Raw genomic sequence first — 16,120 nt, 5'->3', positions numbered from 1 at the left:
ATAGAATGAATCAGGCAGAAATGTTTCTTGTGAAGGTTAATTCTGCATCCATGGGTTCTGAGGTTATTTTTTGCCCCTAAATGAATAGAGCTACTCAGAAGCATTCTAATTGGAAATCTGGACATGAAAAATATCCCCAATCCCAAATTTAGACATAAAATGAGAACTGGCCCGTTTGTTCAAGCTACAAAAAAATACCCTCAAAATATTAGGAAGCAAGCCTAATATTGATCAAATGCAGAGCCTAATGGGATTTTAATGTCTTTTGACACTTTTTTTGCTCCTCCTTTGATTAAGGATGAGGAGAACAAGTAAAGGACGGGGAGGTTGTCAGAAAGTTTGGAATTATAAGGATTATGCCCATCACGTTTTCAAATCTAAAGGGACAAAAAAAATGAGTAGGCCGACTTACTCAGGGTTGTTGCAGAGTCTCTCTGCACTCTGAGCTCCAGCCCCACAGGTCCTTGAGCAGTGTGACCAGGGTGACCAGCGGCCCCAACCTCCAGGGATACTCTCCGGTTTCTTTCCTACGGTGATGCATTTGCCAGCCATACACCACTGAGGAATCAGAAAGGTGAAGAAAGAAGCAGGATAAAGATAGGTCACAAAGTTAGCAACCTCATAGCAATATCAGCTTAGGACTCAGGGAACTGCAAAGATATCTTCCCAGCAGGGAGATTCAAACTCAGCATCCTACCTTTGCCAACAATTTTTTTAGGCAAATAATTCAGAACAGAACCAGAAAAATAAAGGCAAAATAATGTCTCCTATGAAAGTCTGGACCTTCATTAATCACAGAATATTAGAGTTGAAAGGGGTTCTTAGATATCATCTAGTCCAACTCCCCACATAATGCAGCCATCTTCTCTATAATACCCCTGACAAGTTATCACCTTTAACTGACACTTCTAGTCATGAGCAGCTCTCTACTGTCTGAGGTAGCATTTGAACAATTCTTTCTTTTAATAAATAACAAATGCCTTCCTGTTATTTCAACCCACTGTTTTTAATTTTACCCTCTGGAGCAACAACAAATAAGTCAATTTCCTCTCCCACATGCCAACTCTCCACATATTTCAAGCTAGCTATCAGTTTGGGGAAATAAAAAAGAGAAGGCAGAGATGAAGGGAAAACAAATGTATCTTGTTTCTTAGCTATGCCCACATTTCTTGGAGATACTGGCAGGTTTTGTCTGCTTGTCATATTTTCCTCTCCATGACCCTGATGTCTGAAGAGTTTCTTGGGCCATTTTACTCCAAAACTGAAAAAAGAAGCTACCCTTCTCTCTGAACATTAGGACTCATTTATGCCCCTAGTAAATACTATAGGCTAAACAGAAGTTTCTAAAGAACTAGTCCTTAAGGAGTGCTTTGGAATCCAGTATTTTGACTCCCAGCACACTGAGGGCAATGCCTAGCAAAGCAGAGAGATGTCGTAGTCACTGTAACCAGATCAGATGCCAAAGAGGGAAGGTAATGGCCCCAATCAGGTATCCTCAGAAGGAAAATCATACTGATTTGTTCAATTTATTCTCCAGTTAGGAAAAAAACATGAAAAAAAGAAAAAAATGAGGTATTTGGATAATCAACCCAGAAAATTCTACTGTCAGCAGCACCCTCACCCACCTAGAATAGCAAGCTAAACCATAAAAGATGTACAAAGCACCTGGCCAGAGGTCACTCAGTTAAATGTGGCATCAGGGCACTGTTCTCTCTCTAATTGCCTCTTCCCACAGGTAAAACCTGGGATGATTGTCAGAAATGAAAATGCCTGACTCTGGGTGCTCTGCCTTGACTGCCCTCAGCTGGGCACAATGATTGTTCTCCCCATGCCCTCTGCTTTCAACCTCAGATCCCTCTGTTATTCTAGCCTTCTGTCAGTCTGATACACCACCTTTTTCTCTCCACATCTTGTCCCATCCGCAGCAGCATCCAGCTTTGAGCGACAAGAACCTTTCACTGAGCACCACAATGTCTGGCAAATGTTCTGCAAAACCAAGAAAGTTCCACACATGAGTAATAATGACAACAATCGCTACAGATTTGCAAAGTGTTTTCCCCTCAACCATTCTATGAAGTAGAGAAAAATTATTATTATCCTCACTTTACAAATAAGGAAATAGAGGCTCTCTAAGGTTAAGTGACTGCCCATCATCATAGACCTAGTAAATGTCTGAGGCAGGATAGTCTCAATATTCTTTGGAAGGTTGCAAGGTAGATCCTAGGATCACAGATTTCGATCTGGAAGGTACCTTTGAAGTCTGAGGCTCAGACAGGTTGTTCCTTGATCAATATCATACAGGTAGTGTGATAACCAGGATTTCAACCTAGGTTCTCTGTTCCCACATCCATTACTGTTTCCACTATAGCATGTTAACTTTATTGACTTTAATTCCAGTTCAGTTCAAATACACTTTGAACTAAATGGAAGACCGACCCCTAGAGTCTAGTATTTGGAAAATTGGAAGATGTAACCATATTTCCCGAAAAACCCAGGACTATTTTTGTTGAATGTATGATGAGACAATGAACAGCTCTTGATATATTGTAATTGGTAACTATGATCACTGAGGGTAAGTCAGAAACTCTGGGTTCTAATTATCATTCTGCATTCATACAACATTTATTTTAGTAGGTCTGTATCAATGTTCCTCCATCAATAAAAGTGAAGTGATTATATTTACCTCCTTCCCAGTAAAGGAAATGGAATTTATCTAGATGGAAAGACCTCACTACCTTATGAGTTACAGCTAGCCGGTATAATGGGAGTGTGAGGACTGCGAGAACTTTGTATGAATGATCTACAGGATCTCAGTTTGCTTTCCAATTAAATGCAGTAAACACATCCATTTCCACACAGCAAGCATTACAGATGTAAGTTCTGACATGACAGAACTTATAAAATATTTCATCTATAAAAAGACTCATGAATTCCTTCGTTTTATATATGGGAAAACAAAGGCTCAGAGAGGGACTTACCCAAGATCATAAATTTATATTATGAAGGAACTATAGAGACCATCTAGTACAATCTCCTTGTTTTATATATGGAGAAACTGAGGGCAGGGAAGCTGAGTGCCTTCCAGGTTCTAGAAACAGGATTCAAAATTAGGTCACCTGACTTAAGATCCACTATTCTTTTTTGGAATTTAGGATTACTGTGTATTTCATTTTTTTTTATCACACCATTGAAAATCTCATTAAAAGAAAGAACCATAAATAGGAAAAAGGGAGAAACCTCTGAAGACATTTATAAATGGATGCAAAATTAAGTAAGCAGAACAAGAAAATTCTCTCTCTACATATATAGCCTGTTAGAATATAATTATATTATAGATATGGAATATAATTATAATATTTAAATATACTATACTTATATATTCTATATGTAAATATATACATATAATAGATATGTATGGATATATACCTGCCATGCAATTGAAATGAGAATAACAAAAACTGAATGTTGTGTAATTATAATGATCATTCTTGACCTTAAAGAAAAACCTGAGAAAAAAACAAGAAAATCTACTTCCCTTTCTTTTTTATAAAGGTGGGAGGCTAGGCATTCAGAAATTTGCCTATGATATAATCCTTGGTCATTTTATTGATTAGCGTCATCTTTGGCTGATGTGTTTCTGAACTGTATCTCTCCCCTCATTCTTTTTTTACTCTTTGTTAGGTAAGAGAGGGGGATGAATATAATTGGAAATGAAGATGAAATGAAAAAAGTCATTGCTTTTTAACCTCAAGAAAATAAAAGTAATCAAAAAGGAAAATAAAAACAACAACTTAACCTTGAATGTGAACAGAGAAGTGAGGTTGGCATCATTTAAACCTACCACCTCCCAGGTGGGTTGGAGATCAGCTCAGCAAAGAGGATCTTACCTTTTTCCCAAGGGACTTCTCCATGTGAATCTTTCTTCATTATTCATGGAGTTCATTTTCCTTTTTTTCCCTGCTGCATTGAAGAAACCTTTCCCCTTTGTTTCTAATAAATGCTGCTTATTTCTTAATTCTATACAGTACCTTTTATCCCAGGAGTACAAGGCACTTAGAGGTATGTGAACCTGTTCCAGGTACACCCAGAGAAGATTATAAAGACTCCAAGGTGTTAGTGGAATTATCAACACCACCACCACCATCATCTGGTGACAAGGTAATGGAGTGGAATGAGTGCTGTGTCTGAAGTCAGGAAGTCCCAAATTCAGATCTGACTGACTAGCTGTCACCTAACCTCTCTCAGCCTCACTTTCCTCAACTGTAAAATAATAACCATTACTTTCTCTCAGTGTTGTTGTGAAGGTCAAATGAGATAATAACAGTAAAGTGCTGCACATAGTAGGTGCCATATAAATGCTTATCCCATTTCACAAAATAATATACAACATTTATTGGCACTTTAAAGATCACAAAGCACTTTTTATATCAGAGTAGTGGAAGGGATGATGACCTAGAAATCCAAAGATGCCAGATAACTTAATCCGAGTTGATTTTCAATCTGCAATCCTCTTTGCTAGCCATGCCTTGGGCTTGGCAACTCTGCTTCCACTTGGACCTGGTTGGTACAGTACCAGGGATACAAAAGACATATGATAGCACTTACTTCGACTTCTTGACAGAAGGTTGCATTGGGGCCATACTGCAGCTGGCACTGGTGGTGGATGTCATAGATCACTCCAGGAGCAATGACCTTGGACTTCAAACCTTTCTTCTGGGGGACATCATCCAGGCAGAAGCCCCACCCTCGGCTGAACATAAGCATTCAACACAAGTAAATGAACGCTGACAACACTCATTCTCACCAGTTCCCTCAGTTGGCAGGAGCATATTCCAATCCCAAACAAAGTCTGTTCCCTCCTTTTTCCATACCCTTAAACTAAGTGCCATCCATAATTTTTCAGAGAGCACAAACAACAACATAGAGTTACAAGGGGTGCTCCAGACTGAGCTCAGGGCTGCTCTGCTACTAACAACTCTGTGATTACAGTGGCAGAATTTTGTAAACTAAAACAATATTGTGCCTGGGCTTGCCCACTTTGGGTTCTTCCCACTAATTTTCAATTGAGAACAACTGAGGAAAAGGATAGCTCCAGATCCACAAAGAGCTGGGACAGGGACAATGTCAGAAAGGAGAAAGAGATTGCTTCCTCCAAGTAACTATAAACTCTTGAGGGCAAGGACTACTCTGTTTATAGTCCTAACACTCAATACATGCCTGGCATATACAGGATAATAATTACTGTGGAATAAACCCAGATGAATGCTAGAGAATTATAACTAATAAGAGTCATAGAACTGAGTACAGAACTGGTTTTATCTGGTTTAGAAAGCAGGAAAAGCAATGAAGGAGGGTCCCTCTGATTCCCCTTAGACAGATTGTTCAGCAAAGACTCTGCTAAGATCAGTAGGAGGTGTTTCCCAGAAATACGTCATCTTTGGGAAATTACTAGAAATAAAGGAACATCTTGGATGACTGGAACTCAGAACTGACTGTTTGGTAATGAAGAATCTCTTTAAATCACTTACTCAAGGAATCGGGTGATATAATCCTTGCTACACTTGGACCATGTGAGTGGAGTGGGGTCATACTGGAGCTGACGGGACATGATGTAGGGGTGCCTTCCCACAGGCTCACAGTCATTTTCTCTTCCATCATGCTGGATCCCAAAGCTAGAAAGAATGTACACAGCACAAGAACAAGCAGAGTTGTATTAACCAAAGAGGAAATATTCCTTTCTCTAGGCCAAGATAAGTGCACCTGCTATACTAAGTTAAGCATTATCATTTAACGTTGGAATGGGGAAAACAGATTTCTGCAAAGTACAGAATGTCTCCCTCTTTTAGGGTGGGAAGGGGCAAAAGGGAAGGAGATTCTTGTCTTTGTTCTTATTTGGGGAATACCCCAACCATGTCAAGGGTCAGGAGCTGTGAACCAAGCTCCATGCTCATTTAACTCATAGTCCCACCCCAACCCTAGCCAGCCGCTCCCAAATCCCTCCCCTTCTTATCCCAGCTAATTCAAACTATCACATACTTTCTGGTCTTGGGTTCCCCTCACTCAGTTCTCCTGAATACAGGAATGCAGGTTTTTAACCCTTCCTTCGCTTAAATTTGCTATCTTTGAAAAAAAGCGTGTGACTCTCCTTTAGGTTTCTTGAGAGTTCTTACTGCTGATAGTGATAGGGAAGCGGTGTTTTATTATCTCAGTAAATCTATGCTCTTAGTTATATGGATACTCCAGTGTTACAAATTGTGACCCATCCATTCCTTTTCATCCTAAGAAATTCTTGTCCATGCCCTTCAATAAATGCTCCACTGAGGAATTGCCAATAGGTTACAGATCTCCCCCCAAGGATTTCTATCATTTCATGGGCACCCTCAAAGCACTTTGGTTGTCCATCAATATTACTTATTCTTACTACATAACTGACTCTGACCCATCCTTTTCAATCAGAAAAAGATGGCAATGGAAAAGCAGTACTGGAGGAAAGAGTGCTGGAACTGGACTTTGCTGAATATAATTAGATAAGTTTAAAGAGATTTGAATGCTACCTTTAATACTTATTAGCTGTGAAACAAAAGGAAGAGCATTTAATATGGTTGTTTCCATTTCCACAATGACAAAATGGGAACTATGATATCTGTACTTCCTATAGGGTTTTGTAAGGAGCAAGTATGCAGAGTGAATGTGAAGTGCTATATAGATTTCAGTTATTACCACCACCATCATCAATATCATTACCAATATCATCATTATTAACATCAGAAGCAAGGTAAAATAGTGGATTATAGTCACTAAGATCTAGACTCAGTTCCCATCTCTGACAGATACTGGTTGTGGAACCTTAGATAAATTACTTAAACTCTCAAGGCTTGAGGCCCTTTTCTAAGACTCTAAGTTACAAACCATTGCCATCTGTATTAGTAAAGGGAGTTTCTTTACGAGGAGTTCCCTATACCAATGACATCACAAGTCTACTATCCCCATCATCACCATCACCACCACCACCATCACTATCACTATCATCTCCACCACCACAACAAAATAATCCTATGTTTCTTGGGTGGTAATTCTTGTGCCCCTCCACATTCACACACACACACACACACACACACACACAGACACTTCATTCTTGGGAGTCTATTGCAGTTCATTTTGCCCATCATTTCATGTCTTTCCATTAACCAAAGTTTGAATTCTTTGAATTTATATTCTATGATTTAGGGTAAAGTGGCAAAGAAGATAGAATGATTGGATCTGGAGTCAGGAAAAATGAACATCATATTCAGGTTCAGACACTAGTTTTGTGACCTTGCACAAGTAATTTAACTTCTTTCGACTTAAGTTTCCTTAACTGTAAAATGGAGATAATAATAGCAGCTACATATCAGTGTTGTTATGAGGATCAAATGAGATAATATTTGTGAAGCAACTGGCATAGCACTATATTATTATTTCTGAGAAAATAAATACTGATACTAGAGAGATGTGTTTTGTTATCAAAAAATATAGTAAATAATCTGAGTAAGTGGGTATGAGGAAGGATAAAGGGGAATAGCGGATTATACAGTTTTCATGCCAGGATCCTGCTCACCATCACTGCACAATTCCCCAAGAAATTTGACCCATTTCTTTGCTTCCATTCAATCCTGGATCCAGTTTACTGTCTACCACTAATCCAAGATATGCTTCCTGATGGCTGATTTCAATGGACAGTGCATCTCACTATATACACAGTTTAAACAAGTTATTTTTCATCTATTTCCTGTCTAATTAAAACTTGCTAGCAAGATAGGAAGTATAGCATGATGGATATAGAGCTGGTTCCTGAGTCTGGAAGGCGTGGGTTCAAGCACCATCTCGACACAAAATGAATCTGGGCTTTGGTACTTAACATGGGATAATAGAGTTAGGGTTCTAAGAGATGTTAGAGTTATCTAGTATAGCCTTCTCATTTTACAGTTGAAGAAAAAGTCCTAGAAAGACAATGCGATTTGCCTAAGCCTTTATAGAGCAGAATCTGGGTCCTCTTACTCCAAATCCATTGGCTTGTCCATTGCAACAATTACTTCAGGTCTTGAACCTCAGTTTTCTTGTCTTAAAATGAGGGTTATAACATACCACCTCTGTTCACAGGCATGATGGGAGAAAATTGTTTTATAAGCCTCAAAGCTTCATATCAGTGAATTAATTTTATTTAAATGAGTGGAATAGATTCTGTAGAGAAGGAACATTTATTTAGTGATATCTGCTGATAAACTTGGGCTGGACTCTCTCAGCCTCCTAGAAGGACACTATTTTGCCTCTGAGATATTTCCCTCCTGGCAGTCTTGCCTCTGCTTCACTGTTATCTGGAAGAAATTTAAATAGACTGCTTTGGATGAAGAGAATATAAACTCCTGGCTGTGGCCATGCCTGTAAGCTTGAATTACTTTTGCATCCAAGCTTCTGATAAACATAAGCAGTTCTTCCTACCTTGAAATGTTCAGTAGTGTCTTGGGGGAGTGAGTGATTTTTCTTTCATTTTTCTATTCCTTTTATGAGAAGTTGTATCGACTTACATGTGATCCTTCACCTCACTCCGACCTGACATGTACTCACAAAAGAGCCAAAGAATTAATCTATAAACCTCTCATCCCAATAATTACCTCTTTCAGAGGAGAATGTGGCTTGATGCAATGGTTTATCTCAGCAGGTCCTCCCCAGACTGCTCAAAATTCAATCTTTTCTGATTCATCAACTCCTCTCTGAGCTTATCTGTTCAATAATTTGTCAAAGTTCTAAGCTACCAGCATTTCCCTGAGAGACTATAGAAACTTCCATCTTTCTAACAATGTCTGCTTCCACACACCAAGCCATATACCCAAGAACCACAACATGCCCTGCTCTAATAGGTCCCTGGTGTTAGCCTAAGACTTTAAGAGGATTGACTGCTGAAAAACCCATCTTTCCATCACCTAATGGATCTGATTTCTTTAGTGTTTTTTTTCTTTCCCCTTAGTTTTTACTTCTTATCTTCAGAAAATCTTTCTATGTTAAAAAGAAAAAGGACTCTAGAAGAAAAAAATTAGAAACTGTGAGAGGCAGCTAGGCAGCACAGTGGTTTGAGCTCCCATCCTAGAAGCAAGAGGACCTGTGTTCAAATCCTGCCTCAGATATTCCCTACCAGTGTGACCCGGTCAGTTGCTTAATCCCAATTGCCTAACCCTTTCTGAGACAAAAGGTGAAGACCTTAAAAAATGTGGATATGCTTTTGTTCTGAGTCTTTTTTTTGTCTTAAAGAGAGCATGGAAAGAAGATTCATTATGATAGAGTAAGAGAAATTTTGCCCTGGAAATCAGAAGATGCTGGGGCTTTGACTCTAGTTTTGTCACTCCTGGGGTTATTGGGGAAATAATAAATAGTTCATATTTATGGAATTTTTAAGGGACTGGTTTTCCTGTTATCATTGGTAATAACTTGAGGACACTATTCCTTTTTCCATGACTTTATTTCCCCACAGGCTAACGGTGCTTCACATTTACCAACAAATCAAAGATCAGTGACTGGTGGTCTGGAAAAGTCTTAAAAATGTGACTGAGTCTCAGAGCTATTAACATATTCTGAAGGGTATTAAATATCAGAGGTATAATTTCCAATTCAGGTCTTTCTGACTCAAAATCCACCACTCTGTCCATTTTGCCACAGATCCTCTGCTTTTCCCATAGTTAATGCTCGATAAATGTTCATTAAGTTGGATTTGATCTTCATTACAACATTTTGAAGTCAATAATGCAGGTAAACCCATCTTTACAAGATCCAGGACTCAAACTCAGATTTTTCTATTCTGAGACTAGTTTTATTTCCACTAGACCAGTGATTCCCAAAGTGGGCGCCACCGCCCCCTGGTGGGTGCTGCAGCGATCCAGGGAGGGTGGTGATGGCCACAGGTGCATTTATCTTTCCTATTAATTGCTATTAAAATCTAAAAAAAATAATTTCCAGAGGGCTAAGTAATATTTTTTTCTGAAAAGGGGGTAGTAGGCCAAAAAAGTTTGGGAACCACTGCACTAGACCATGTTACCACTATCTAGCTTATTGGGCAAGACACAACCTTCCTGTGTCACAGCTTCCTCATTTGTAAAATGATGGGACTATGTTAGTTTACAGGATTTAGAGCTGTTAGGGACTTTCAAGACCATTTAGTTCAATCCCCTGATTTTTAAAAAAACATTTATTAATATTTATTTTTTAGAAAAGTTAACAGTTGCATAATTCATGCTCTTACTTTCCCCTTCACCCCTCGAGCTCCCAATCATGTCCGCCTCAACTCATGTGTTCAAGCAGTTGTTTTTCTTCTGTTTCCACTCCTGCGGTTCTTCCTCTGAATGTGGATAGCGTTCTTTTCCATAAATCCCTCAGAATTGTCCTGTGTCATTGCATTGCTGCTAGTACAGAAGTCCATTACATTCAATCCCCTGATTTTACAAATGAGAAAACTAGGAATCAGAGGAGCCAGGTAACTTTCTTAAGGTCACACAGGGACTAAGTAGTAAAACTAGAATCCAAACTAGCCTTCTATCTTTAAATCCAGTTTTTTTTCTCTACACTACTGGCGGGCTTTGTCTCAGAGTCTTTGCCCTGCAAGTATTCAAGGACTGACTACAGTGGGTATACACCAAGGGGATGCTGGGGAGAGAGAGGCTTCTCCAGAGCACTGAAGCATGGGATCCTCTACTTACTGAGCAGGGGAGGGAAACAGGCTGCACTGGCTCCTCTGTTCTGATTAGTTTCTTTCTTGCTTGCTTTGTCTGTAACTTATTTACTATTCACTGGCTACAGATTTGGCAAGTCCATACAATAGGAGTAGATTAACAGAGAGAAAAACATATGCTAAGCAGCACAATGGATTTTAGTTGCTCATTTGGACCTGTTTTATGACAATATTTCTTCAGTAGAGTTGAGGCTCACATCTGTAAATAACATCTATTACAACACTTAGATTTTTAAAAACTATTTACTTTAATTCATACCGCATTTTCTGAGACTGTCATAGGTACCACGATAGGTCATAGAATCCAGCAGTGGATGAAATTAGAAGTTTACTGACTGTCTTCAAGGGCTCGTATATTTTGTGTTATATTGCCATCATTTTAAATGGTTTCAGAGGAATTGGCAAAAGATATTTTAAGTTCTTCCAAGGAACTGTGTTTCTATTATCTGTCACCAGAAGGTAATTAGAAGTAGCATAGTAAAGAGTGATGATTTGCTCAACTTACACAGGAACCGAGTTCAAATCCCAGATCTGCCACTTCCAACCTGGACAAACTTGGGAAAGTCATCTAACCTCGTGGGATCTCAATTTCCTCATATGGAAAAATATGTTGGTTCAGATGATAAATCCCCTGCCAGGTTCCTCAAGTCTAGGTGACTTGATTTACAGTCTTATGATCTTAACTAATTCATTTGTATAAAGTGAGAAGCAGCAGTTAAGATTACTATAGGCATTCAGAAATGTGCTTAATTCTGCTACCTTAAAATATATGTGTAAACACACAATTCATATGTTTAATGTATACACATATGTTTATATGTGAATACATACATGTATATTTAAGTATAGGAACTATAACAGAAGCTGGTTAAATTCCATCTAGACAAGATAGCCCATAGGATGGTATAGTAGAAAGAGTATTAGAACTAGGACCAGAGGAGATTTATATTGTTATCATTCTTCTGATTTTTGAGTACCTATTCTGATCCTTTGTCTTCTCATCAAGAAAATGGGAACATCTACCTCAAAGGGCTGTTGAGAAAATCAAGTGAGTCTAAGTCTGTAAGGGACTTAGACCATAATGTATTTTTATTTTTGCTGTTGTTGTTCTGTCATGTCCAACTCTTCATGACCTTATTTGGGGTTTTCTTGACAAAGATAAAATGGACTGGTTTGGCACTTCCTTCTCTAGTTCATTTTACAGATGAGGAAATTGCAACAAGCAGGGTCACACAGCTAAGTGAGCATCTGACACCAGATTTGAACTCAGGTCTTCCTAACTCCAGGTCTGGTGCTCTATCTACTGAGTCACTTAGCCACAGCAAATGTATTTCATATGTATGTATATTTATGCATGTTAGATGCATATTTTATATACAATTTTTATCTTACAGAACATATATTCAAAATCTTTTAGAAATGGCTTATAAAAGGTAGCAATGACATTTCTGAATATAAATTTAAACCTTAATTATTTCCTTTGGGGAATGCTTGCTCTCACCTTTAGAGTAATTTTCATTATTTCTAACCAGTCCACTTTTTTTCTATTTCTACTCAGCCACTAGTTAGGAGTACATTCATTAAATCCTTCATTAATCGTTTTTCAGAGGACTAGTGCTTTCTTTAATCACGAAGTGTCCTGAAGTAGCTCTTAAATTCTTCTGACAAAAATCACCTCCCCTAGTCTAATGGTGTAAGCCTCTGTGGGTGTGTTGTAAGCATGTCTCATCATCCAGTTCACTTTCTCCAGTGCCTCAAATGTCCTTTTAAAAGGGTTAAATAACACTGCCTTTCCCATCTGCTTCTAATTTCCTCCTTCAAGTAAACTTCTGTCACCTAACGGATGATACCATCTTGCTTTTTAAAAAAGAGCTAGACCCTTTATTAATAACAATAACTCACTATGGCACTTTATGGTTCATAAGACACTTTTCTCACAACAATTCTGGGAGTCAGGCAGACCAAGCAATCTCTAGACGCATCTGGGCTTCATCTGAAGTGAAATTAAACAGCTGAACCAGATAAGCTCTCAGGTCTTTTCTAGCTCAAGTCTAAGGTTATCACCCCATCATCCCATTATATAGATAAGGAAACAGAGATTCAGAGAATGACTTATGACTTATCCAATGTCACAGAACTAGTAGGCAACAGCAAATCAGAATCCAGGTCTTACAACCTTCTAGCACTCTCACTCCATTAGTACGATTTAAAGGAAACAAACTATGAATTTAAAGACTTAAACAGTCTCTGTTTTCCATGAGTTCAAGTTTTATTCAGTGGAATCCAGACACAGCATAGTGTGATGTTAAAAGTAGAAGGGTGCTAGAGAGCAGAGGGAATTGAGAGCCAGACCTACAGACAGAAGGTCCTGGGTTAGTAACTTGAGGTCAATAGTCCTTTTTTCATGCCTTTATTTCCCCCCAAAACTAACAGTGCTTCACACGTACCAGCAAGTTAGTGACTCTGGTGGTCTGGGAAAGTCTTAAAAATTCTGCTGAGACCCAGAGCTATTAACAGATGGTCCATAATCTAAAGACTATTAAATATCAGAGGTATAATTTCCAACTCAGGTCTTCCTGACTCCAACGACAACAGTCTGTCCATTATATCTGCTTTTCCCATGCTTGTTGAATTGGATTGGATCCCCATTACCTCCTTTGAGGTAGAGAATGTTCATACTTCCTAGTTGTGTGACCCTGGGTAAGTCACTTAACCATCATTTCCTAGTCTTTACCACTCTTCTGCCTTGAAACAAATACCTAGTATTAAATCTAAGATGGAAGGTAAGGGTTTTTTTTAAATTAGAAAAATAAAAAATAAAAGCAGGAGACTGGCAGTCAGGAGACCTAGGTTTTTGTTCTGATTCTCTCTATCACTTACTGCTTTAGTAAGTCACCCTTAGGAATTATGAAACTGCACCAAAGGGTTCCCCACCTCCCTCAAAGGGTTAAGCAAGCACACATATATGTGAAGTGCAAATGAAATAAAGGATGTGAAATGCATAAACAATTGGACAAAGGTATGGCGCTATCACTGTTATCGTTATTAGCACATCCCTCATTTCCATTCCAGTTACACCTCCTTTTTAAGGCTATGCATGTTTTCTTCTCCAGATAGAAAATCATTAAAAAATTAATGATTAATATTAAAAAAATTTAAATCATTAAAAATGATAACCAGAATTAATTACCCATCTGCTAATATAACCTCCTGTCCTCTGAGTTTTCCTTTGAGTTCCTGTTCAAGTGTAACAAATCTTCTGACTTGTGGAAGCACTGAGAAGCTGGAGCCCATCCTTCATTAATCTCCAAGCCCAGTTCTCCCTTCAAGAATTTGGCAACTCTCCTACAATTTGCTGATCAAATCAAATTAGCTAATATTAATGTTAGTCTGGCTCTCTGTTTATTGATATCTAATTTACAGCTTCAGAAGTCTGCAGCAAAAAGCAATCTAGTTTCAATGAGTTATTTATTTCAGCACCAATCAGTTGGAAAGTTGCATTTATTTTCCCTCCAAAATCTCTCTCCTTTCTACCACTTTTTTTCTGCTCACATGGCTTTCCCATTAGCTCTGGCTCTTATCTTCTCTGTCTTGGACTAGTGAGTGAATGAAAGAATGGATGAACTATTGTGTAGAGATTCCCAATTGATCTTCTTCCTTACTCTTTTCCTCCTCTAATCTATGCTCCACAGGGCTGCCTCATTGATATTCCTAAAGCATGTTATTACTATCCTGAACAATAAACCCCAGTGGCTCCTTCTTGCCTTTAGGATAAAATATAAACTGCTCCATCTTTCGAAGACCTTCATAATCTGGTGCTGGTCTATTTTTCCAGGCTTAGTGCACTCTCTGCTCTAGCTGAACTAACCTCCTTACTGGTGGACTTTTCACCTACTCTCTTCATTCCTAGGAGGTATTTCTCCATACCTCTACTTTAGAGAAATCTCACCTCTCTTCATATTCAGCCCAAGTGCTACTTCCTACGGGAACCTTATTTTAATGTCTTTCTTCTTCTAACCCCTTCCCATGCCATACCATTATTTCTAGCATCTTCCCTCCTAGCAAATACACATATATACATATATAATATACACATATTTACATATATAATATACACATATTTACATATATAATATACACATATTTACATATATATTCCTGCATATATGTATACACAATATATGCATATAAACATATATTCACATATAATCTGTATTGTATATGTGTGCATATATATAACCATTACATCATGTATCATATGTAACTTTTCTGGGTTCAAGTTGTTTTGCCCCCCAAAACTGTAAGCACCTTGAGGGCAGGGACTATTTTGGTTTTGGCTTTGTATACTCTTTATTTCTCACCTGATCATACTACTTTGGGATTACTTTGACTTTTCCACCTTGCCTCTGCTTTGGGTACCTTCCTGAACCACCCTGTCCCACCTCATCCCCCATCTTCAGATTCCTTTTGTGTGTTGTCTCATCCCATTAGAATACAGACTCCTTAAGGGCAGGGACTTTCTGTGGTTATTTTTATATCTCCAGCTTTTAGCACAGTGCTTGGCATATAGTGGACATTTAAAAAAATGTTTATCGACTGAATGAGAACTGAGAGCAGTGATGGTGAATCTTTTAGAGACCAAGTGCCCAAACAGCACCCCCATGTTGCATTGAGCTGCCCCTTTACCCTAGACAGGGGAAGGAAGAAGAGCTCCCATTGGATTGCTGGGCAGAGGGGTAGGTGATGGGAGAAATGTCCACAAGTGCAGTGGAGAAGGGGAAGAGAGCAGCTCCCTCTGGCACTTGTGTCATAGATTCGCCAACATGGATCTAGAAGAATGATTGGCACATAGTAGGTGCTTAATAAAGTATTCATTGAATGAGTGAATTAATGAATGTTTTCATTGCATATAAATTAAGCACTTTAAAGAAAATTTATCCTGAATTAAAAAAAACACAGTTCAAATGGGAAATCTATTTTCTAGAATGTATCATTCCTCCTACATTATTCCAATAGATTCAAAATTGAAATGCTAAATTCTCAGGCCATCAGAGGCAGAATAGGTGGGCATGTAAAATGTAGGTGGAGAAAAAAATGTGTAGGGGATGGAAAGGAAGAGAAAGAAAATTAGGAATGAAGTCAAAATGACCCTTGAAGGGCAGAAATAGCTTTCACCCCTGGCATGTCAAAGTTAATTTTCCATCTATTTTTGCTCATTGCCATTAGAACTGAAGTTTGAAGCATTCAAGTAAGTTCTGTTTACTTCTTGGACCTGGTGTCAGCAAAGCCTCATTTCCTTGACCTAAGTGGGATAAAGGCAGCTAGGTGATTCAGTGAAAAGAGCTCGGGGTCTAGAGTCAGGAA

General features: G+C 38.5%; 1 protein-coding gene across 1 annotated transcript in view; it reads right to left on the bottom strand.

Annotated features, from left to right (window-relative positions):
• ADAMTS12 (ADAM metallopeptidase with thrombospondin type 1 motif 12) overlaps positions 1-16,120 on the bottom strand; it is a 561,778-nt gene that overhangs the window by 190,557 nt on the left and 355,101 nt on the right. The window contains exons 8-11 of the mRNA XM_044681474.1: positions 5,529-5,672; positions 4,606-4,750; positions 1,894-1,986; positions 413-558 (exon numbers count right to left, since the gene is read on the bottom strand). Coding sequence (XP_044537409.1) covers positions 413-558; positions 1,894-1,986; positions 4,606-4,750; positions 5,529-5,672 — 528 coding nt within the window. The remainder of the gene's footprint in view (positions 1-412; positions 559-1,893; positions 1,987-4,605; positions 4,751-5,528; positions 5,673-16,120) is intronic.

Source organism: Gracilinanus agilis, chromosome 1, assembly GCF_016433145.1.
Source record: "Gracilinanus agilis isolate LMUSP501 chromosome 1, AgileGrace, whole genome shotgun sequence".
Lineage (NCBI taxonomy): Eukaryota > Metazoa > Chordata > Mammalia > Didelphimorphia > Didelphidae > Gracilinanus > Gracilinanus agilis.
Note: the sequence above shows the minus strand (reverse complement) of the source record. Positions and strands in the feature narration are given on the sequence as shown.